The sequence below is a fragment of the Salvelinus namaycush genome, chromosome 1 (genome assembly GCF_016432855.1).
Source record: "Salvelinus namaycush isolate Seneca chromosome 1, SaNama_1.0, whole genome shotgun sequence".
NCBI lineage: Eukaryota > Metazoa > Chordata > Actinopteri > Salmoniformes > Salmonidae > Salvelinus > Salvelinus namaycush.
This window is the reverse complement of record NC_052307.1, coordinates 36,326,452-36,352,804: the sequence shown is the minus strand read 5'-3', so window position 1 is coordinate 36,352,804 and position 26,353 is coordinate 36,326,452. Positions and strand designations below refer to the sequence as shown.

The 26,353-nt window shown below is 43.0% G+C and overlaps 1 protein-coding gene across 1 annotated transcript; it reads right to left on the bottom strand.

Annotated features, from left to right (window-relative positions):
• Window positions 1–577: 577 nt before the first annotated feature.
• Window positions 578–24,880, bottom strand: LOC120055095 (dual specificity testis-specific protein kinase 2-like). Its single transcript, XM_039003001.1, has 9 exons — window positions 24,850–24,880; window positions 16,119–16,324; window positions 14,530–14,651; window positions 11,486–11,534; window positions 8,924–9,073; window positions 1,670–1,843; window positions 1,429–1,512; window positions 1,123–1,209; window positions 578–694 (listed from the first exon to the last, which is right to left on the bottom strand). Exons 1-9 carry the CDS (start codon window positions 24,878–24,880, stop codon window positions 578–580), a joined length of 1,020 nt encoding a protein of 339 aa, XP_038858929.1.
• Window positions 24,881–26,353: the final 1,473 nt, after the last annotated feature.

Below are 26,353 nucleotides of genomic sequence, written 5' to 3'. Positions count from 1 at the left end.
ATCGTCAACACAAAAATACTTTCATAAACAACAACACAAACTGAAACAAAAAGTTGAAATATTAGATGAATTTAAGGAAAGAACGTTGAAATAAGGTGAGACGTGCCGCTAAACAAAATTATGCCCAACTGCTATCCCCCTAGGTAAAATATTCAACTGCACACAAAGTGTGTGAACTGGTTAAGTAAAGTCTTCCAGCTTCCAGAGAAACCCTCTCTTCAAGAAGACACATATAGTATTTTCCATTCATCAATCCACCAGTCTTGAATTTTAAAGTTGTGGATCCACCCACCGACACATCTGTAGGTGCAGTTTAGGTGCAGTGTAGGTAGGCACAGACATAGAGGTCAGCCCCTATAGAGAGGTCATCCTGGGGAACTCTGTCCCCTGGCCTTGTGCAGCTGTCTATTGTTGTGTTCCAAATGGCACCCTATTCTCTAAAGGGCCCTGGTCAAAAGTAGTACACTATACAAGGAACAGAGTGCCATTTGGGATTCAGGCCATATATAAGTACAGAACTTCCTCCAGATGGATGGGTGGGCGGGGGCTTCGGCCAGACCAGGCCAGCCCAGGCTGCTCACCCAGTGGTCTGCTCTGAGTTAGGGGGCGGGTTAGGGGGCGGCTCAAGAGTCTCAGCGATCTCCCCCAGTTCATCCAGCAGCTCTATGAACGCCGGTCTCCTGAAGGACTCCATCTGAAAACACAGAGGAAACATAAGGATTGTCTGGGGTTTAAAACAAAATCAGAGCCTGTATACACAAACCGTCTCAGAGTAGGAGTGCTGATCTAGGATCAGTCTTTAAGATAAATGAGATATTTTGGACAGGAAAGACCTGATCCTAGATCAGCACTCCTACTGCTTTGTGAATATGGGTCCTGAAATACTATTTCTGACATATGAAGTCTGTCTGGCATCAGACCAGAGACAAAGAGATGTTGGCTTTCCATTTAAGTTTACACATAGCTAGGGCTCTATACTGGTCATCAGGCTGTGAGCAGCCATGTAACGTTTACTACAGTAAAGTTATGGTACCTAATTCTGTATCTACTACAGTAAAGTATACTCTATCTGTAAGCAGCCATGAACTGTACTGTAAAGTATACTGCACTGTGTCTACTCACCAGACAGCAGCTGGTTGCCAGCTCCAACACACGCTGAGGACACCCGCTCGCCAGCTCCCTAAACGCACTCACATCCAGGCCGTAGTCCTGTCAAACACGCACATGCACAGCAGACATTACACATGGTACATACGGCAGAGCTTCCACACAGGGGACACGGCAGAAAACCTGGATCTATGTCTAGTCGTACTGTATGTCTCCTGCAGCTCTCTATTCAGTATGTGTGTTTGTGTGAGCGTATATCAAAATGAACAAAGCTTTTTCACTGACGGTCGTACATAAGGTGAAAACAGAGTTGAGCTTTACCTGGGTTCTTGGTAGAATCTCTGGGTCTGCAGGGATCCTTGCCAGTATTTCACAGAGTACAATCCCAAAGGAGAATACGTCCACCTGATGACAACACAGAACCACATACCAATCATCCAACCAACAATGAGCTGTGTTCAAACAACGAGAAAATGAAGAAAAAAACGAATCTTTCCATTAGCCTCCAAAGAGTGTTCTTAACCACATCTTATCCAATGAAGGGTCTTGGTGGCATGTATACCTTCCGGTCGTAGGGTTCCCCGCGAAGCATCTCCGGGGCCATCCAGAAGGCAGATCCCACCAGGGAGAGCTTCCTCTCTGGGTCTTTAACCGGCAGCTCCACCACCTCTCTGGCCAGGCCAAAGTCTGTGACCAGGGCCTCCCTGCCCCGCGCTGTCACACGGATCAGACAGTTCTGCAGAGACAGACATAAGAAATCATATGTTAGTATAGAGTGCCTTCGGAAAGTATTCAGACCCCTTGACTTTTTCCACATTCTGTTACGTTACAGCCTTATTCTAATATTGATAAAATAAATAAAGCAATCTACACACAATATCCCATAATGACAAAGCGAAAACAGGTTTAGACATTTTTGCAAATGTATAAACAAAAGAAAATGTTATACCTTATTTACATAAGTATTCAGAACCTTTGCTATGAGAATCGAAATTGAGCTCAGGTACATCCCATTTCCATTGATCATCCTTGAGATGTTTCTACAACTTAATTGGAGTCCACGTGTTGTAAATTCAATTGATTGGACATGATTTGGAAAGGCACACACCTGTCTATATAAGGTCCCACAGTTGACAATGCATGTCAGAGCAAAAACACAAGCCATGAGGTTGAAGAAATTGTTCGTAGAGCTCAGAGACAGGATTGTGTCGAGGCACAGATCTGGGGAAGCGTACCAAAACATGTCTGCAACATTGAAGGTCCCCAAGAACACAGTGGCCTCCATCATTCTTAAATGGAAGAAGTTTGGAACCACCAAGACTCTTCCTGAGAAATCGGAGGAGAAGGCCCATGGTCAGGGAGGTGACCAAGAACCCGATGGTCACTCTGACAGAGCTCCAGAGTTCTTCTGTGGAGATGGGAGAACCTTCCAGAAGGACAACCATCTCTGCAGCACTCTACCAATCAGGCCTTTATGTTAGAGTGGACAGACGGACGCCACTCCTCAGTAAAAGGCTCATGACAGCCCGCTTGGAGTTTGCCAAAATACCCTTAAAAACTCTCAGACCATGATAAACAAGATTCTCTGGTCTGATGAAACCAAGATTGAACTCTTTGAGCTGAATGCCAAGCGTTACGTCTGGAGGAAACCTGGCACCAACCCTACGGTGAAGTATGGTGGTGGCAGCATCATGCTGTGGGGATGTTTTTCAGCGGCAGGGACTGGGAGACTAGTTAGAATTGAGGGAAAGATGAACGGAGCAAAGTACAGAGAGATCCTTGATGAAAACCTGCTCCAGTGCGCTCAGGACCTCAGACTGGGGCGAAGGTTCACCTTCCCACAGGACAACGACCCTAAGCACACAGCCAAGCCAATGCAGGAGTGGCTTCGGGACAAGTTTCTAAATGTCCTTGAGTTGCCCAGCCAGAGCCTGGACTTGAACCCGACCAAACATCTCTGGAGAGACCTGAAAATAAGCTGTGCAGCAACCTGACAGAGCTTGAGAGGATCTGCAGAGAAGAATGTGAAAAACTTCCCAAATACAGGTGTGCCAAACTTGTAGCGTCATACCCAAGATGACTCGACGCTGTAATCATTGCTAAAGGTGATTCAACAAAGTACTGAGTAAAGGGTCTGAATACTTATGTAAATGTGATATTTCTGTTTATTTTTCATTTTTATTAGCACACTTTTTTTTTTTTACTGTTTTTGCAATGTCATTATGGGTTATTGTGTGTAGATTGATGAGGGGAAAAACTATTTAATACATTTTAGAATAAGGCTGTGGCACTTGGATAAGAACCAGGTGGTATGGTCATAATAGACAAAAATAGAGTTCTTTGTCCACGCACAACAGTGGTGGGTTTGGTGTCAAAAGAAAGATACATATGCAGAAAGGAACCTCATGCCTGCTGTAAAATATGTTGGTGGATATTTGGTGTAATGAGGCTATTTTGCATCCACTGGTCCTGGGGCTCAAATTAAGGTCAACGGCATCATGAACTCTACAAAGTACCAGGGCATTTTAGCCAACAAACCTGGTTGCCTCTGCCAGGAGGCTGAAACTTGGCCACAAGTGGATCTTCCAGTAAGACAATGACCCCAAGCACACATCAAAATCCACAAGGAAATCTACATTTTGCTATGTCTATCCCATTGAAAACCTGTGGTTTGAATTGAAGAGGGCAGTCCATAAGTGGCGACCAAGTGAAATCAAGAATATGGCATGTGTTCTCCAATCATAAAACATTATAGAAAAGGGATCAGTGCCATTATCCTTACAAGGGGAGAGTGCACAATATATTGAAAACGAGGGTGCCAATAAGTTTGAGCCCTATCTTTCTGAGCGAGAAAGATATGACTTGTTGTCAAACAAAATATCTTTCTCTGAGCAATTGTATTAGTATAAAACAATATCATTTTAAAAATTTTGTTTGAGTGTACAATATAGCTCAGTATTTGTATTATTTATTTTGTACAGTATATTTTTTGCTCATCTTTATTAAGGGTGCCAATCATTTTGGAGGTTACTTTATGCCATAAAGCAGACACTTTTATCCAAGGTGACTTACAGTAGTGTCAGCATACATTTTCATATGGGTGGGACGGTGGGAATTGAACACCCAACCCTGGCAATGCCACACATCAATATACCAATAGCATGTATCAATATATACTATATAGAAAATGATTTTCCCCAATACACAACAGTACGCCAAGACATTTCAACATGACATGGCTAGATCCAGCCAAATAAACAACATATTTAGGAGATTTCATTCAGTCCCTTTTTCCCACTACAGTAGTCCTGCCACCATTAAGCCTTTATGTTATGACATCTGCTTGCCAGCAGAGGGTAGTGTAACACTGTTATAGTACGATCACAGCAATAATCAAGCTCTACCATACCGCAACACAACTTATTGAGTAAAGCAAATGTGTCTGAATATACAGACAACTCAACTGAACATTCTCTGCCTTGGAATCTCACACATGATCCTCAACCTGATGCGTTCAACATTACACTTGTCTGTAGGTCTACTTGATGCTTTAGATACCTGAGCAAAACAAATCAGGCGTTTTGAAAGCCGAGAAAACGTGATGACAGACATGGAATGGAACAACTCTTAATTCTCTCCATAGTATAGGCAGATAACTGTATGTGCCCCATAGGGCTCTGGTCTAGGAAATAGGGTGCCGTTTGGGACGAAGCCATTATGAAGGGGATACCCCAGACCAGACAGCCAGACCAGACACTCTTAAATAGCCTGACTCAATGGAATCTGCACTCATCACCTCCCCGCCATGCTAAATGATTCAGTTCTGACCTGGGTTCTGCTGGTGGGCTAATGAGGTGATAATCCACCTGCTTTGGCATCTATGCTTACAGAGAACAAAGCCCAACTGTGTGTTCAGTGGTTGTTACGGATACAGGTATCCTGTGTGTGTATTTCTTTTCTCGCCTTCTTCCCTCACAGGTGGCATTCATCATTCCCCAATCAGTCGCTAATCAGAAGACACCTGCTCCTTTTCTCTTACCCTATCACATTCCCTTTCCCTTGGTTTAATTAAAAACCCTGTTTGTTGTTTTCTCTAGAGCACAATCTCTCTGTCAATGCCATCTGTCTGTAGACCTCGTATTTGGTTTTTGCAACTACATGTCACTTTGTCCCCACCTGTGAGTATTGTTTTGGTAATGGTGTTTGACTGTTTGTTTGATGGTGGGAAAAGGGGGCACCAAGACAAGTCGCCCATGGGCATACATTACCCGTAGGAATACTTTGTATAAAAACACTAGTTAGAACTGGGCGGACCACCCACTGTATTTTTGGTTAGTTAGTTAGCTGTTACTGAAGTAGGCTAGTCTAGCTTAGGGGTGTTTTTGGATATTTCTTTCTTTCCTTGGGTCCAGCTTCCTTGGGTCCCCCCCCCCCCCCCCCCCCATTACTGTGTGTTTTCAAATAAACCATGAGTGTTTGACGGTAATTTAGTTGTCTGTGGTTATTTCATTCTCACTCTTATTTTTTCACTACTATAATTTGCATGAGTTATGTTACGGGTCTCGTTACCATCCCCCCTAGACTGTCGGGCCAAAGGGATTCGTAACAGTGGTGATTACCATAACAGAACTATTTATTGTAAGTGTGGAGAGAGTGCATGGGAGATGACTGGGGCCTGGGCTCAGTAACAGTAGGTAAGCTACTATAGAGGACCCAAGATTCAATAGTGGAGTGGTTACATAAGCCGAGCAGGTAAAGAGGCAGACTGACAGACAGACAGGCAGGCAGGGCAGGCAAGCAGACAGACAGAAATATAGACAGGGAGACAGGCAAGCAGGGCAGAAAGGCAGACAGGCCAAGAGACAGTCAGGCAGGTAGAGCGGTTAGGGTGTAGAAAGGCAGACAGACAGGCAGGCGGAGAGAGAGTCAAGTCGGCAATAAGAAGGCAGGTAGACAGGCAAGCAGACAGACACGGTGGTATGGAGCAGAAACAGCCCAAGAGAGATAGACAAGCAGAAAGGCAGACAGGGGTGGGAGCAGAGCAGGAACTGCTGATGAGGGAAAGCAGGCGGAGGGAGGGAGTGAGGGGAGGGACCTGTTGGCTGACGTCTCCTAAGCATCTGGATCCCATTATAGAGGGAGCCACAGGCCCTCTCTCCCGCTCCAGCGTTTCCATTCAGTAGCCTGTTATTATCTGGAGATCACTCCAAGCACCAGACCTGACCGCTAAATTTAGCATGGGCCCTCACCCCAGAGCCAAAGAAAGGAACAGATCTAGAATGGAGAGTTTGAGGGAAAATAATAAAAGTCTGTGCCACTGGAGATCTGAGGAATTGGCATGAACTGCAACCAAGGTTGTGTCCCAAATGGTACCCCTATTCCATATACAGTGCATTCCTTTTGACCAGAGCCCTATGATCCCAGTAGTGCACTATAGTGGATAGGGTGCCATTTGACCTTCAGAGCTAACTCTGGATTCCAGTTACTGATGTAAAGCTCACTAAAATGATCTATGTTTGCAATTCCATCCACCATGCCTTTCCTTACCCTGGTCATTTTACACTGTAATGACTGCTTCTACAGGAGAGATGTCAGAAGCCCTGCGCTGTGCAGCCAAACCGTATGTCTCTAACTGAAGCAGTGATTGGTTTAACCTAACATTACCTCTTCAGAAAATACCCTGCACATGTCTTATTGGACATAGTGAATGACCTTGCATGTCTGGCTTGGATCCTTTGTTATTTATAGGCAGGGAAGTGTCTTCTTTCACGATTGAAAGAGATTGCACATGAGAAGATGCCTCGTCTTGTCTATAGGCTTCTGTCATACATCCTCACAGTGCTCTTTCGAAAGACTCTGTAATTGTGAAGAAAGCAATTGTTTGTTGGTCATAAGATAGATGCTTGCATCCTAGTGCCAGCTCTAACGATACCGGTGGGGGGTGTCTAGGGGGTAAAAAACAACAGTATTATGTTGCAGAAACACCAATTTGTTTCCGGTAAAATGCCACCATTGAGACCAGAGCCAAATGGATTGTCTTTCTGGGTGACGTGCTAAACGTCAATATGGAACACGCCAGTGTCACCATCAGTGTTCCCAGTGTTAGAGCAGCGAGGGAGAAAGAGAGGGTTCGCTGTGAAGACTTGTACAGGGGGAGAGAGAGAGAGAGAGAGAGAGGATGGGTGATGGGCCTCTACTATTGATTCACTGCTCACTGATCCTACTTTCCCAGATTAAGCGAGACTAGCTGGCTGGATGTGTGTGTGTGTGTGTGTGTGTGTGTGTGTTTGTGCATGCGTGTGTGTGTGCAGAGTTGGTTAGGTTACTTTCTAAATGTAGTCTGTTATGGTTACTAATTACCTATTGAGAAAACAGAAAGGTGTCATAATATATTTGTTTCTCTCGCAAACATCCTTTCTGAATTTAAAAGTAATCCATTAAGTAATCATTTAGTTTTTCAAAAGTATCTGTAATTGGCTATTTTTGTGTGTGCTGGTAACATAACTGATTACAGTTACAAGTTTTTAGTAATCAAATTACATGTAACCGATTACATGTAATCAATTACTCCCTAACCCTGTGTGTGTGTGCGTTCATGTGTGTGTGTGTGTGTGTACAATAACACCGCTCAGAGTGGGAGGACATTAGCATGACAATGGACTGTGCTTGTTGCTCGGCTCCTCTGCATAACATAACTGACCTGCACTTCTGTGGAACCTGGCAACCGGGAGAGAGAGTCAAAAGATGTTTCTACGCTGCTGTCTTCTCCACATGGGACAGTGAAGTTATCCTCAGCTTCAGTCTGACTACTGAATGAGCCTCAATTCAACCTTATCCTGCATTGTTCACAACAGCAAAAAACTATTTATTTAACCTTTATTTATTCAGGAGATCAGGAGACCTCTTTTACAATGGAGACCAGCCAGTGGGATCACTACATATTGCCACAGCACTGATGTTGCAAACATTTGACGTAAGAGTAGGGGTTTTCCTGATGTCAAAGAGAGTAGACAGTGGCTGTAGCCAGGCCAAAAGTAGTGCACTATATAGGGAATAGGATGCCAATTCAGTGACAGCCAGTGTGTGAGATGTCATCTCCTACTGTTTTTCCTGAGTGTGGACCTTCCTACTGTTCCTGTTCATAAATGGTTACCTTTTGGTCTATGCACCACAAATAAGACAATAATCTACAATTAGATGTGCGTGCAGTTTTCCTTTTTTCAGTGACGTCCCTGGTCTACTGTACCTTGGAGTTGGGGACCCCGGTCTACTGTACCTTGGAGTTGGGGACCCCGGTCTACTGTACCTTGGAGTTGAGATCCCTAATCTACTGTACCTTGGAGTTGAGGTCCCTGGTCTACTGTACCCTGGAGTTGAGGTCCCTGATCTACTGTACCTTGGAGTTGAGGTCCCTAGTCTACTATACCTTGGAGTTGAGGTCCCTAGTCTACTGTACCTTGGAGTTGAGGTCCCTGGTCTACTGTACCCTGGAGTTGAGGTCCCTGATCTACTGTACCTTGGAGTTGAGGTCCCTAGTCTACTGTACCTTGGAGTTGAGGTCCCTAGTCTACTATACCTTGGAGTTGAGGTCCCTAGTCTACTGTACCTTGGAGTTGAGGTCCCTGGTCTACTGTACCTTGGAGTTGAGGTCCCTAGTCTACTGTACCTTGGAGTTGAGGTCCCTGGTCTACTGTACCTTGGAGTTGAGGTCCCTGGTCTACTGTACCTTGGAGTTGAGGTCCCTAGTCTACTGTACCTTGGAGTTGAGGTCCCTAGTCTACTGTACCTTGGAGTTGAGGTCCCTGGTCTACTGTACCTTGGAGTTGAGGTCCCTGTGATAGATGTTCTTGTAGTGCAGGTAGATCATTCCCCTGGTTATGTCACAGGCCAGGTCCACCTTCTCCCTCCAGCACAGAGACACATCCTTCCTGGCTAACAGCTCTTCCAGACAGCCCCCACTCACATACTGCAACAGATAAACAACCCATCAGCCCCCATTAACAAACTGAGAACAGACCAAGAGACCAATCATCCTCACTTACTAAAACAGACCTGGAAATTAGGTTTAAGTTCAAAGGAAACGGAACACTGCCACTACCTTACTCTCCAACCAACGTGCATGAATTGAGTAGCAAACTGAAGTGAAAAACCAACATGTTTTGGCTGCTGCAGGCCATATTTTCCCAGATGAAGGGGCTCACTCACACAGACACACAACCCAACCTTATATACACAACATGACCAAAAGTATGTGGACACCTGCTCGTCGAACATCTCATTCCAAAATCATGGGCATTAGTATGGAGTTGGTCCTCCATTTGCTGCTACAACAGCCTCCACTCTTCTGGGAAGGCTTTCCACTAGATGTTGGAACATTGGTGCGGAGACTTGTTTCCATTCAGCCACAAGAGCATTAGTGAGGTCATGCACTGATGTTTGGCGATTAGGCCTGGCTTGCAGTTGGCGTTCCAATTCATCCCAAAGGTTTTGATGGGGTTAAGGTCAGGGCTCTGTGTAGGCCAGTCAAGGTCTTCCACAACGATCTCGGCAAACCATTTCTGTATGGACCTTGCCTTGTGCACAGGCATTGTCATGCTGAAACAAGAATGGGCCTTCCCCAAACTGTTGCCACAAAGATGGAAGCACAGAATCATCTAGAATGTCATAGTATGCTAGCCCGAACCATGAAAAACAGCCCCAGACCATTATTCCTCCTCCACCAAACTTTACAGTTGGCACTATGTATTCGGGCAGGTAGTGTTCTCCTGGCATCCGCCAAACCCAAATTCGTCTGTCAGACTGCCAGATGGTGAAGAGTGATTATTCACTCCAGAGAACACGTTTCCACTGCTCCAGAGTCCAATAGTGGTGAGCTTTACGCCACTCCAGCCAACGCTTGGCATTGCACATGGTGATCTTAGGCTTGTGTGCGGCTGGTCGGCCATGGAAACCCATTTCATGAAGCTCCAGACGAACAGTTCTTGTGCTGATGTTGCTTCCAGAGGCAGTTTGGAACTCGGTATTGAGTGTTGCATCCGCCGAGGACAGACGATTTTTACGCGCTACGTGCTTCAGCACTCGGCGGTCCCGTTCTGTGAGCTTGTGTGGCCTACCACTTCGAGGCTGAACCGTTGTTGCTCCTATATGTTTCCACTTCACAATAACAGCACTTATTGTTGACCAGGGCAGCTCTAGCAGGGCAGAGATTTGACAAACGAACTTTTTGGAAAGGTGTCATCCTATGACAGTCCCACATTGAAAGTCACTGAGCTCTTCAGTAAGTCCATTCTACTGCCAATGTTTGTCTATGGAGATTGCATGGCCGTGTGCCCATATACTTTTGCATATCAAATCAAATTTTATTTGTCACATACACATGGTTAGCAGATGTTAATGCGAGTGTAGCGAAATGCTTGTGCTTCTAGTTCCAACGGTGCAGTAATATCTAAGTAATCTAACAATTCCCCAACAACTACCTAATACACACAAATCTAAAGGGGTGAATGAGAATCTATATATATGGATGAGCGATGGCTGAACGGTATAGGCAAGGTGCAATAGATGGTATAAAATACAGTATATACATGTGATATGAGTAATGTAAGATATGTAAACATTATTAAAGTGGCATTATTTAGAGTGTATTGTATAAAGTGACTAGTGATCAATTTATTAAAGTGGCCAGTGATTGGGTCTCAATGTAGGCAGCAGCCTCTCTGTGCTAGTGATTGCTGTTTAGCAGTCTGATGTCCTTGAGATAGAAGCTGTTTTTCATTCTCCCGGTCCCAGCTTTGATGCACCTGTACTGACCTCGCCTTCTGGATGATAGCAGGGTGAACAGGCAGTGGCTCGGGAGGTTGTTGTCCTTGATTATCTTTTTGGCCTTCCTGTGACATCGGGTGGTGTAGGTGTCCTGGAGGGCAGGTAGTTTGCCCCCGGAGAAGCGTTGTGCAGACCGCACCACCCTCCGGAGAGCCTTGCGGTCGAGGGCAGTGTAGTTGTGATACCAGGCTGTGATACAGCCCGACAGGATGCTCTCGATTGTGCATCTGTAAAAGTTTGTCAGGGTTTTGGGTGACAAGACAAACTTCTGTTGCGCCTTCTTCACCACACTGTCTGTGTGAGTGGACCATTTCAGTTTGTTTGTGATGTGTACGCCGAGGAACTTAAAACTTTCCACCTTCTCCACGGCTGTCCCTTCGATGTGGATGTCCACGATCATATCCTTTGTTTTGTTGACATTGAATGAGAGGTTGTTTTCCTAATTGTGTGCATATGTACAGTACATGACTCAGAAATAGACATTAGTGTTTCTCCTCACTTATCTCACTAGAGTGTGAACATGTCATGAATCCAAGGTGGAGAAAGTAACAATCACCTCTAAAATAGGGTAGAGTTTATCTTCTTTCACACAGATCCCCAGGTACCTAGAACGAATGACAACAACAGAGTTATGATGGGGAAACATAATGAAATTCAGAATATACACTAACGTTCAAAAGTTTAGGGTCACTTACAAATGTCCTTGTTTTTGAAAGAAAAGCTAAAAAAATTGTCCATTGAAATAACATCAAATTGATCAGACATACAGTGTAGCCATTGTTAATGTTGTAAATGACTATTGTAGCTGGAAATGGCAGATTCTTTATGGAATATCTAAATAGGCATACAGAGGCCCATTATCAGCAACCATCACTCCTGTGTTCCAATGGCACGGTGTATTAGCTAATCCTAGTTTATCATTTTAAAAGGCTAATTGATCATTAGAAAACCCTTTTGCAATTATGTTAGCACAGCTGAAAACTGTTGTCCTGATTACATTTGTGGGTTCGATTACAGGCTCAAAATGGCCAGAAACAAATAACTTTCTTCTGAAACTTGTCAGTCTATTCTAGTTCTGAGAAGTGAAGGCTATTTCATGCGAGAAATTGCCAAGAAACTGAAGATCTCGTACAACGCTGTGTACTACCCCCTTCACAGAACAGTGCAAACTGGCTCTAACCAAAATAGAAAGATGAGTGGGAGGCCCCGGTGCACAACTGAGCAAGAAGACAAGTACATTAGAGTGTCTAGTTTGAGAAACAGACGCCTCACAAGTCCTCAACTGACAGCTTCATTAAATAGTACCAGCAAAACACCAGTCTCAACGTCAACAGTGAAGAGGCGACTCCGGGATGCTGACCTTCAAGGCAGCATCTCTTGTGGACAGGCAAAATGTCGAGAAACTTGCCTGGGCTGCCGAGATTAACAACCTAAAAACACCATCCTTCACTGAAAGGTTATTACTAATTACATGAACAAGTCAGTCTCCATTTTATTATATTGCTCTGACGTCGGAGCCTGAGAACATTGCCTTCCTCAAACACAGTGAATTTGTCCCAAATGGCACCATATGGGCCCTGGTAAAAAAAAAAGTGCACTTTGTGGGTAATAGGGTCCATTTGGGATTCAACCACCGTGTCTGAGGAAGACAATGCTTTCACATCCTTGTTTGAGTAGTGCCCACTCACAGAGGGATGGATGGCCTGTCTGTGCCAGGTACATATTGTACTGGACTCAGATACGCTTTTATCACGGCTCTCTATGCTCTGACATCAGCAGATAAACTGTGCTGTTTGATACCTGCTGATACTATGACCTTGCAAAAAGGCTAATAAGACTGCTTGGACAAACACTATGCCTTCACACCTTATGTAACCACTTCATAGGGGTAGAATGGGCCTACGTGACTATCAAAAACCATGCCAATCATTATCATATTTCCCAGCATGCTCTATTGTAGGTTGATTTTTAGAATTGTTTGTTTCAATATGTGTGTTTTTGCATGCACATTGATTGATTGATTGATTTATTGATATTACGCTACACAAAGATAAATAACATATATTTTTTCTAATCCAATCTGTTGGTAGTTGGGCCTGTTACAGAGATGGTTGTTCCTTTTTAGATGGTTTATGTAGTCTCATTTATCAATTTTTCCTACCTTGGCAGTCATTCTAAATATATGTTGTTGGTGATTAAAACTTTACATTTTGGGATATCCTAACTCTGCCTGTATTCCAATAGGAATAACATATCACTTTACAAGACAACATAATGTGACTTGCCCGATGTGTCCGGCAAACCAAAAGTTTCAGACCACTGTTAGGGTAAACAAATTTTTTTACATGAAAGGCACACTGGGAAAAAGCCTTCACACCCTACAGTGTTAAAACAATACCCTCAAAAACTTTTTAGAGGTAAATACACCCTACAGTGTTAAAACAACACCCAATTTTTGCCATTTAAAAGGAACAAATGGCTTTGTCACTGTGGTGGTACCCTAAACAAGCAGATTTGTACTTTTTCCAAAGGTACGCTTTTGTGCCTTTACTACCTTGCCTGTACTACCTAAGGTACACTATTGGCACTTTTAAGCTACGAACTGCAAAGGTACAATTACGTACCTGTAACTTAAGGTACTACAGTGACAAGCGTTTGTGCCCCTTTAAGAACACATTTCTGGGCCTCCCGGGTGGCGCAGTGGTCTAGGGCACTGCATCGCAGTGCTAACTGCGCCACCAGAGTCTCTGGGTTCGCGCCCAGGCTCTGTCGCAGCCGGCCGCGACCGGGAGGTCCGTGGGGCGACGCACAATTGGCATAGCGTCGTCCGGGTTAGGGAGGGTTTGGCCGGTAGGGATATCCTTGTCTCATCGCGCTCCAGCGACTCCTGTGGCGGGCCGGGCGCAGTGCGCGCCAACCAAGGGGGCCAGGTACACGGTGTTTCCTCCGACACATTGGTGCGGCTGGCTTCCGGGTTGGAGGCGCGCTGTGTTAAGAAGCAGTACGGCTGGTTGGGTTGTGCTTCGGAGGACGCATGGCTTTCGACCTTCGTCTCTCCCGAGCCCGTACGGGAGTTGTAGCGATGAGACAAGGTAGTAATTACTAGCGATTGGATACCACGAAAATTGGGGAGAAAATGGGATAAAATTTAAAAAAAAAAAAAAAAAAAAAAGAACACATTTCTGAGAGTGTACGGCATAATATAAATCAAATCAAATGTCATTTAATTTGTCACATACACATGTTTAGCAGATGTTATTGCGGGTGTAGCGAAATGCTTGTGTATATAAATATGTAAATACAGTGTAAAGATAATACAATATAATACAGTATAATACCCTATATTTTGGACTCGAATGCAGGAACAGTACGCCATGATTCTGTGGTGCACTTAATAATATCCACCTGATACTATGCCTTCACAGCTTATCTAACCACTTCAGTGGGCTAATTGAACTAATTGAACTATTATATTCCTGTGCCATTGACTGCACCACATAGTAGACAAAGCATACCCTGTATTCCAATTGTTATCAATAAGGACATGTACCAAAATGTATAAGTGATCATCACAAAAAGGTGTGAGTAACTGACTAATACCTGACTATGTTGGGATGGGAGAGTTTCTGCAGTAGGCTGATCTCACGCACGATGCTATCCTGGTCCACGTCGTTCTTATATATCTTCACCACCATCACCTTACGGGTCGTACTGTGAATCACCTTAGAGAAACAGACAAGGGTTTACAGTTTAAAGGTCCAATGCAGACGTTTCTATCTCAATATCAAATCATTCTGGGCAACAATTAAGGACCTTACTGTGATTGTTATCAATTAAAATAAACAAAAAAGGCTAATAAGATTGCTTGGACAAACACTATGCCTTCACACCTTATGTAACCACTTCATAGGGGTAGAATGGGCCTACGTGACTATGAAAAACTATGCCAATCATTATCATGTTTCCCAGCATGCTCTACTGTAGGTTGATTTTTAGAATTGTTTGTTTCAATATGTGTGTTTTTGCATGCACATTGATTGATTGATTGATTGATCTTACGCTACACAAAGATAAATAACATATATTTCTCAATTAAGGACCTTACTGTGATTGTTATCAATTAAAATAAACAAAAATAGCATCTCAGCAAAGAGCAATTTCACAAGCAATGATTTTGGCAGAACTGTCAGGGAGTGGTCTGAGTGGGGAAGGAAAAACAGAACATTTGCTGTTATTGGCAGAGAGGTTTGGAACTCTTTTTCTTATTGGTCTATTATTAACTAATTTACCGCATGGTGATGTCATCATGGAAGGCCAGAACTCCAACCCACCAAAGCAGGCTGAAATTTCAGGCGATCTTTTCAAATAGCTCTTACACTGAAAGAGCATTATCATAATTTCCACAATCTCACAGTACTATTCCAACCTTACAGTGTGGAAATATGTATAAAACACAGAAAATCCAGTTTTTTGACTGCCCTGGGCCTTTAACCACTAAAAGACCTACTCAAGACCTAGTCATGTAACGGTGTACAAAACGACAACAAAAAACAGTTAGGTGTCTGAAAGGAGCTGTTTTTGCAGGTAAATTCATTAAGACTTCCATTAATTGACACGGCCCTCATTTTAATTCTGAACAGCCCACATGGTTTTACAGTGACCTCTGATGTATTACCTCACCATCTCACTGGCACTGCTGAATTCTATTAATATTTTAATGTGATTAAATCATCACATAACATAAAACAGATTAATGGCCAGTATTATCTCCAGCAGTGTTCTCTCTACTCAGAACATCCAGTGTTCAACTCTAGTAGACTAATAGATGAATTCTGTAATCATCCCATCTGTCTTTCTCCCCAGGCCCATTCCACTTCAAAATCTAAATGCATGCCATGTTACTCCTCCATTGGCTCTGCTTCTGTACAGAGTACAGATTGGGGAAGTTATGTTAGCTGAAACACAGTGGGGTACCATTGCTCAGGCATCCATGATGGAGTGTAAGCTAATCGTGGAATGGCAACTACTGTATGTCCCAATTAGATCCAACCCATAGGATGCTTTGTCCTAATGCATCGCAAATGACACCCATAGGGCTCTGTTCTAAAGTAGTGCACTATATAGGTAATAGCGTGCTATTTGGGATGCATACTACGTTCAGTACAGATGGCTAGGGAGGGACCAGGTACCTTGTAGACTTTGGAAAAGAAGCCGCTCCCGATGAGCTCGGCTGTGAAGTTCTCCCAGAACTCCAGCTTGCGGACGGCGGTGCGGAGCTTCTGCCAGCGGTCCACATGGTAGTATTTGTCAGAGGACTCGCCGTAGAGCGTGGGGCTGGTGGGCTCCGAGGACACGTCCACGTCACAGTCACACATCCTGGAGTGGGGAGTGATGTCTGCTATGGTACACAAACACACACGAATATGAAGATGCAAGCATGCATGCACACACACACACACACACACACACACATACACATACACACACACACGCACACACACGCACACGCACACACGCATGCACACACAAACACATACACGCGCACACACACACACACACACACACACACACACACACACACACACACACACACACACACAAATGTTAGCCACACCCCTCACCTCTGTGACAGATTACATTGACAGAAGGGCTGTCCTTCAACAAAGAGTCTGCAAAACCCCCTAATAACCCCATGCAGAAATAAAGTACAGGGGATGAAAGACAGAGCAGATTAGAACACAATAATTCAATCACACACTCGTTAACTAGATAGGAGGGAAAGTGCCTACCCTTCATGCCTCCCCTTTATGGAGTGAAACAAAGAGACAATAATGGTTCCTTAAAATAGAGAGTAGCAGGCCTGGTCAGTGCAGGTGAGAGACTATCCAGTGTAGCATACTGTAGTCAAGTGACTTGTTTTCCATCTTGGCTTATCATAACAAGAAAGATGGAGAGGGGTTCTATTTATTTTAATGAGATGATATGAGTGGGATATGTAGCCCACACACAGGATGAGAGGGAGACATTTGGAAAATAAAATGTGTTCTTTTGATTTATCTGTATCTTTTATTCATTTGTAACCAGTTTTTTACTCATAAGATTATGTTCCTCGATTGCATTATTGATAAATGTCAGTGTGTGATTCGATCTTGAAGGTTTTGAGGCCTTCTTTCACCAAGCCCTTCTCAGACAAACACAAATTATTGGAATCGCCTGTCACAGGAAACTGTCACTGAGAAGAGAACCTCTAACAGGAAGCTTGTGCAGCAAACCAAACCACACCGTCATTGTTTTTATAGCAGTAGGATAGGCACCTATGCTGTGTGGCACAGACATGTGGTTTACAACATACATAACTGTCCACCCCTTATAACTGTAATGAATACGATGGAGAGACAGAGTGCTGGTTTCAAGCGCAGGTCGCACCAGGTGTTTATTAGCAAAGGACCACAGGAAGAGGCAGGTAGCTGGGTCCAGGGACAGGCAGAAGGTCATACACAGGGATGCCAAAAAGGGAACAGTACAGGCAGGGAAAAGGCTAATAACGTAGCCCGGGACATCAGGCAAGGTGTTGACGACAGGAAATCTGACAGGCAAAAGTACAGGCAGGGAATAGGCAAGGTGTCGTTAGTGAGGATGGGCAAAAACTACGATACACGGGAGGACTAATGCGGAAATAAAAACAGAGCTCCGAATAGAACGTGTAACAAAACATCACAACGATGGGTTGCAAAGAACTGAACTAAATAGTGTGTGTAAATGACATACAGGTGTGTGAACAGGTGATTGGGATCTGGAGAGTGAGCTGCATTCAGGGGACCGATGCGTTTGAGAGTGTGAGTTGGAAGCAGACAGTATTTTCTCTATTGAATCAAACAGAGTTTATTTTACAAGTACAATGTTCACCCACTGGACAATCACAAGCCTCTAAGCACGTCACTACATCTTACAAGGTTCTTAACTTTCGGTATTGGGGGAACATAGTTAAGGGCAGTGGGAGTTTGTTTTCCAGAAAAACAAACCCGGTCCTGACAATGACACCAGTGAACAGCACAGACTGACATGCTGACACAAGTGGGAATCAAAGCGAGCCCACACACACTTTTCAGCTCAACTGCACCACCCTAACCCAACTGGCTGCCAGAGAAAACGCTCACAGTGCAGCCTTACATCTCTCACTGACAACCCATGGTAAATCATAGACACCCTCCTCAATCACAGTTACTTTCACAGACACAGATGGATGCATCCAGACTCTCCTCCACATCCCGTACGGCACCCTAGTCCCTATATCGTGCATCACTTTTGACCGGAGCCCTAATGTAGTGCACTATGTAGGGGGATAGGATGCCATTTAGAACACTGTTTTGCATGAATACATGTTGGTAGATTATTCAGGTCATTGTGACAGGCCTCCTTAGTGTCACGTCGGTCTAAAAGGGTCGGGAGACAGGCGCGGGAATAGGGTTTTTTATTGACTCAAATTACAGCGTGCCGTGTAAAGGCACAGGGACGAAGACCAAACGTATACAAAACACAGGGTTGAAACCCAAACAAAAAAAAGCGAGGAGTACCTCGAAGAAATACACAAGTGCACAATGATACCACACGGGACGAGACCCGTAATCAACTGCACAATACAAGCGGCACGAAAGCCAAAACAACAGAGCACAGGTACTCACACGACCAACAGACATTAGAACAAAAATCGACAGCGTAATTTATACAATTACAATCAGTGGGAATGGGGACCAGGTGTGCGTAATGACACAATTCCGGAGGGATCCGTGACACTTAGCATCAGTTTGCTTGCACTTCACGTTAATTGAGAGTGAATCTCGGTGTGCAAACAACAAATCTCTGTCTCTAAATTAAATTTCATAATGTTTGGATTCAATTTGTGTTTACAAATGTGTTTTTGTTGGTTGGTCTATTTTAGCTTTATCTTACAAAGTGCTTTGTTACTGAGCCAAGAGTTGCAAAAAAGGAAGACACTTGTTAGTGGGTGCCCTAAATAGCTCCCTATTCGCTATATACTTCTTTAGATCAGGGCCTTCGTAAAGTGATCTCCTGTGGAAAGGCCTGTTATCACACGAAACGAGTTTGACCTTTGACTAAGTGCCCGACCACAGCGACCTTTATGAGAAACACCACCAGTGGGACCGCCCTACTGACGTCCCACCTACAGATAAGGAATGTGAATTATGAGACTTTAACAGTGAGATCAGTCCACACCAGGGCGAGGCTGTTCCTCAAGGGGAACGACTCTCTTTCTGAGGAAGTTCCACAGATCTGACTGCTTTCTCAGTTCAGGGCAGAGAGAGCGGGACAGTGTTTCTAGTGAATACGCTGTGTGATACATGTGGCCATAGAAAGAGAAATAGAGTCAGAGGCATCTGAACGAAATACTTCAGCAAAGCCATTTCCGGACTGAGATTAAATCACGTCAACAGGTGATGTCTGAAGGGATTACACAGCCTTCACACAGACATAAGATTCACTACAGAGATTCTGATACGATCCCTGACACTTTCGAGCTGCAACCTTTCACACACAAAGAAAGTGACTCTGCCACAGGAGCCCTGATGCTTCCTGTATACGTCTGCAGTTCTGTGATCAACACAGGAACAGCATGGAAGGATCATGTTGTGTGGCTCTACAGCTGATCAATAGGGCTAAAACATACAGCCCCCAGCCAGAGCACACATATCTGTGGTGATGACTGTGCTCAGTATCAACTATAAGTCACCACACATAGGTGGAATATGCCAAAGCCACTGTCATTTTACATTTAAAATATATGTAGGTGCCATATATGGCGGTCTGTCTGAGACTGTCTATACGTTTGGGTTCCTGTTGAGCCTGTAGCTAATGGCCTGAGAGTCCAACTCAAGGCATAACTCAACATGAATGAACATCTGAAATGCTTTCTAGAGAAAAACAGAGCGAGAGAGAAAAAAAGAAAGAAAGAAAAAAGAAAGAAGAGAACTGAGAAATGTATACTTTCATTGAGAACATTTTTCCCAGGAATAAGGTAGGTAATTGCATCAGTGTTGCAGCTCCTCTGCATCTTACACAATGTATTTCCTCAGAAAAATCCCATCATATTTTCTTGTTATATCACTGTGTGGTCATGTGGGTGGGACCTCTAGTATCTCACATTAACCCGCTATTGGACTAGATCTCAGTACCAGCAGCCTAAAGCAAAGACCAGAGATTTGCCTGGAAATCTGAACTACCAGTCAATCACATTTATTTTAGATAGCCCCTTTTAACATCAGCAGTTTTCACAAACTGACGTAGGCTTATTTACCATCCAATGACATCCACTTCCTCTGTAAACAAAAAAATGCCATTTTAATTGGGTGTGGAACAATGTATATACACTGTACACGGTGCTTACTTAGCTATAATCCCCTGAAACTCAAACTAATTCCCAGTGCCTAATCAAATGTACTAGGATTATGAAAAGAAATAATCAAATAAAATGTTGTGATGCAGAACCGGGTTCCGTCTCAAAGGGTTCCGTCTCAAAGGGTTCCGTCTCAAATGGCATCCTATTCACTATGTAGTGCACTACTTTTTGACTAGGGTCCATAGGGGTCTGGTCAAAAGTAGTGCACGTTATAGGGAAAAGGGTGTCATTTGGGACGCAAACAAGGTGTAAGTGGCTGACTGAATCAGATAGGCTGCCCTATAGTGCACCCAAGTCATCAAATGAGTCCATAAGTATTCAATAATGTACTGGGATGAGGTGTTTCATTTAACCAATCAAACCACATCCAGACAGGTCAAAAAGATGGAGGCGTTACTTTCTTGAATCAAAGCATGGACCAATCATTTCTGGATCGATTGCTTACTGTACGTGTTTTGCTCACGAATTGGGAGCTCCTAATCAATAAACGCAGAGTTTCATAACACTAAGACAAAGAGAGTCTGTCTTCTACCATCATTCCATGAGGCAAGACCTTGTTAAATTCAACAAATGATGGTGAATTTAGCACAGAATCTGTTGCAAGAATAGAGCGTATCAGTAATGTCAGACAGTGTCCATAAATATGTGAAGATACAGTACCCCTGGAAGATACAGTAAAACAGGGTTCTATATGAAGAAGTATCTAGACCGTAATGCCGTGCAGTACAAGCATTTGCCATTAATGACCATGTAGCGAGAGCATCAGAAAAGGGCCATGCTTCCTTTTGAATCCATTGAATTATTTGGAGGGCATTCTTAGCTCTGCCTCAAGCGTCTCTTCACCTCCATTGTTAGTCTGTAACTCTATCCATTTAGGCCTTTCTCAGGATGTCACAGACTCTGCACTTGTTCACCGCCTCAATGGGAGGCATGGTAGCAGGTACCCAGAGTTTAATTATTAAGAAGCTGCAGTAGAATATCTACCTGGCACAAACAGCCTAACTCCAACCTATATATTCCATGTATTAGGCTACTCCCAATGAACACTATCCAGTCCAGTCAAAACTATATAAGCGCATGTACAAAACATTAAGAACACCTTCCTAATATTGCGTTGCATCCCCCCTTTTTTCCTCAGAACAGCTTAAATTTTTCGGGCATGGACTCTACAAGGTGTCGAAAGTGTTCCACGTGGATACTGGCCCATGTTGACTCCAATGCTTCCCACAGTTGTCAAGTTGGCTGGATGTCCTTTGGGTGGTGGAACATTCTTGATATACATGGGAAACTGTTGAGCATGAAAAACCCAGCAGCATTGCAGTTCTTGACACAAACCGGTGCGCCTGGCACCTACTACTATACCCCGTTCAGAGGCACTTACATCTTTTGTCTTGCATATTCACCCTCTGAATGGCACACATACACAATCCATGTCTCAAGTGTCCCAAGGCTTAAAAATCCTTCTTTAACCTGTCTCCCACCTTCATCTACACTGATTGAAGTGGATTTAACAAGTGACATCAATAAGGGACCATAGCTTTCACCTGGATTCTCCCGGTCATTCTATGTCATGGAAAGAGCAGGTGTTCTTAATGTTTTGTACTCTCAGTGCAACTTTGCTTAGATGCTATAGGATAAAAAATACATATTACAATTGAATTAAATATACAGTATAGGCAGAGAAGAAACCGTATAAAAGGCACCCTTACTTTGATAATGAAGCCTTGTTTACAAAGGATACTGATGCAGACTGTGCAGGCCCACAACACACTGTAGTTGTTGACAGTTGTGGAAACGCTGGCTTTGCTCATCATGGATCAATTGTCCACTAAATGCTTTCCGGTAGCATAATGACTTTTGAGAACAACACAGCATTGTGGGACGGGAGGGAGTAGGATGATGTACAGTATGGGAGGTCACACAAAATGTCAGCAGGACACAATGTAGCTCTGTCCCTCTCCAACTTGTGTGTGTCCTAAACGGCACTCTATTCCCTATATAGTGCACTACTTTTGACCAGGTCATTCATAGGGCTCTGGTCAAAAGTAGTGCACTATATTGGGAATAGAGTGCCATTTCAGACGCAGATTTGTCCTGTCTCCTACCGTGCAGTGGTCAAACAACCATCTGGATCTAGGGTTTGTTTAGGAATTGACATTTAGTGAGGTAGGAAGTATTAGGAACGTTTGTGGAGGGTAAAGAACAGCCTGTTTCTTGGACAGTCTTGGACAGGAGAAGCTTATAGGAAGGAACATCATTTGCAAGTCATCTCTCAGGTGAGGGAAGAGTGGCGTGTCAGTGGGAATAAATTAAAAAACAGCATAGAAATAGTTTTGGGTGTTTAAATACACCACCTTTAATTAAAAATTCGCCATACATAAGTTAAAAACATATTGTCAGTCCCAAATGGCCCCCCAAATCCCAGTATAGTGCACAAGTAGTGTTGCCATTTGGGATGACAACAGACGTACAGAAACCTGAGGTTATCCCCATGCACCCTTTACTATGTAACATACACTGTGACATCTGTGTGTGAGCTTAACGCTAAGAAGTTAAAAGGGCAGAACATACACGTTGTAAGTCAGTCTGCCTACTTGCCCAGTAATATGGGAATCCTGGTTCAGAGGAGGACAGACTAAAAAGCTTCAACCCCTCTGATTACATCATCATAAACAACAACAAACCCAGAGAGAGGAGAGGGATTTATGCCAGCCCCTCCCTCCTCTGAGTCCCCTCTCCTGACTCCCCCGCCTCTCCATTTCTCTCTCCCTCCCCTCCTCTTGCCATCCCCTCCCCTCTGCTCCAAAGTACTGACCCCCACCACAGACAGGCTTCACGGGAACCAGACCATTTGTTTCTATGCTGGTCAGATTGCAAACAGAAACATAAAAAGGCCCTGCACATTCTCCATGGCTTCAGTGAAAAAGTAGGAAAAATGTATGCAATTACGAATTAAGTAAGTCACTCTGGATAAGAGTGTCTGCTAGATTACTAAAATGCCAAATGTTCTGTAAACATCCACTTAACAACCACAAGCAACCACTTTTAATTAAAAGAAAACGACAATTTCCAGCAAGTCTTCAGGGCACGTATTCATAAAGTGTCTCAGGGTAAGAGTGCTCTGATCAAGGATCAAGTTAGCATTTGTAATTACCGGTATAATGACTGGACAAGGGGACCTGATCCTAAATCAGCACTCCTACTCTGGTATGGCCCCAAAGGCTATTTTAGATGCTCGAGTCTCTAACATGCCAGTACAACACTCTCGTCACATTTATTCACCTGAGGCCTCATTTATAAAAATGTTCTTAGATTTATACTTGAACTTAGTCGTAAGATAATTTCCACGTCAAAGTAAGGTTTTATAAATAGCTATGTATACGTGTTTTTTTGGCGTAAGTCGTACATGAGTTAAAAATTGATCGTAAGTCCGTTTTTATAAATGAGGCCCCCAGAGTCTGTTTAGAGAATGAGTCTCTGATCTCCAGGAGGATAGATGTATACAAGTAACAGGGTAACAGGACACGTTCCTGACTCAACACCTCTGAAAAAGGTTAGGATATGCTGAGGAAATGACTTTCTATATTAGGACAATGCACCCTACTCCTTATGGGCTCTGGTTAAAAGTAGTGTACTAGGGAATAGGGTTCCATTTGAGACACACATTTAGTCACACAATATGAGAGACTCAATGTCTAAACAAGGATACAGGGTGAGAAACTGAAGCTCCGTGCACATACGCTATAATCATAAACGCTGGGAAGCAGGCAAAATATTTGATTTAACTGATGATTTAGGATATAAAACAATTATGTCTAAAGCTTCGTTTACACCCTGTGCTAACATGTGAGTTTCGTGATCTGAGCAATATGATCCAATCACTATTTGATCACGGTTTGTCGAGTCTACACATTGCATTAAAATGTGTCTCTTCCGTCCACTGTGTCCACATTGTGACCAGATCAACTAGTGCCTCCCTGCAAATTATTTGAAATATATTATTTTGAAATAATATGAATATATTCATTTTGAGACAATTACTAATGCCATGAGTCAATGGTGCTACCTGTCAATGATTTTAGAGGCCGGTATAATGATGATTTAAATATCCAGGCACAATGCATGCTGACTACCTCTGGAGCTGGTGAGGAAGATCTGATCACAATCAGATCACAATGTGTCTTTTAATCGTCTACACCTGTCTAAAAATGTGGGCACAATCAGAATGTGGACAAGATCAGGACAAAGGGTACATGTTAGCGCCAGGTATAAACAGGGCTTAAAGGGTATTATGTCTAATTATGTCTTAAAGGGAAGTATCAATCAGACTCATAGGCATATGATTAGGAGTAAAAATTCAAAGCGCTACTTCTGTAAAGCTGTGAAACGTTCCTATATTATACATAGTTGTCATGGGAGAATCATAGGATATGACTGCAGGGGATTTCCATTGCAAGGGAAATTAGAAGGGCTAAGAAAAAAATTGTAGTCTTTACAGTACTTACTCCATTGATTTAATAAGCTATTCATATGCATCTTGAGGATGGGTGAAAATGCACTGGCCGTCAGTCAGTACAATACCCAAGCCAGCCGGGCAGTAGCTATAGTCCTTATCCAGAAGCTGGGGGAAAACATACATGCAACAATGAGCACACACACAGACCCAGGACTGTTACTGTGACAAACATTAGGCTTTTCTTTCATGCAGGCAACATTTAGAGGCAGACATAAACATGAATTCAATAGGCAACCTGTTTCATTCACTTATTTTGACATTTTTAAGTAATTAACTCTTTAAAGCTAAAGTCTAGGTATCTTATTTTTATGAAATACATCAAATATTGAAACACAATGGCATAGCACATCTCACTATTAATATCCTCACTATGATGAGGTTGTAATGTAAGGTTCCTATTTTCATTTTCATGTCCAAATCATCCTAAAGTATCAAAACATGACTGATGATTTAGATATGATTTGGAAAATGCTAATTTATGTACCATTGATTGCATTAATATATTTCTAAACAAGTGTATAATTTATCTTTAGGCTCCCTAATGGTGTGTAAACGGTGCTTTCAGTATTCACTCCCTTTAACTTTTTCCACATGTTGTTATGTTACAAGGTAGGATTAAAATAGATTTCTTAGCTCTATTCCATTTCTTTTTATCCTTAAAAACTCCCTAGTCCTTGCCGATGACAAGCATGCCCATAACATGATGCAGCCACCACCATGCTTGAAAATGTGAAGAGTGGTACCCAGTGATGTGTTGTGTTGGATTTGCCGCAAATACAACACTTTGTATTCAGGAAAAAAAAGACCTTATTTTCAAAAAATGTTGCCTTATTGCAAACAGGATGTTTTGGAATATTTTTATTCTGTACAGATTTCCTTCTTTTCAGTCTGTAGTTTATGTTAGTATTGTGGAGTAACTACAATGTAGCAATCCTCAGTTATCTCCGATCACAGCCATTAAACTCAGTAACTGTTTTAAATCACCATTGGCCTCATGGTGAAATCTCTGAGCAGTTTCCTTCCTCTCCGGCAACTGAGTTTTTAACCATCTACCAGTAGGTGCCCTTCTTTGCGAACTATTGTAAAATCTCCCTGGTCTTTGTGGTTGAATATGTGCTTGAATTTACTGCTCGACAGAGCAGATAACTGTATGTTTAGGGTACAGAGATGGGGTAGTCATCTAAAAATCATGTTCTACTAAGCTAACATATGGAATTGTTTTAAAATGGTCATACCATGGATCATTTAACTATTTGATTTCGAATTTTAGGACCCCTTTAGATATATAAAAAAATATTCACTAATTATTTGATAAAATATTGAATTTGGCCTTTACTACTGTAGCCCATAAAAACAGATTGAATAACACATTCATAAACTGCAAAAGAAAATACAGTCCAAAAAAATCAATCATGAGGAATAAGGTTTTGCAGTGTCTGTCCTACATCTATGAGATATATGAAAGCTCAGGAAATATTTTTTGGGTGACACAT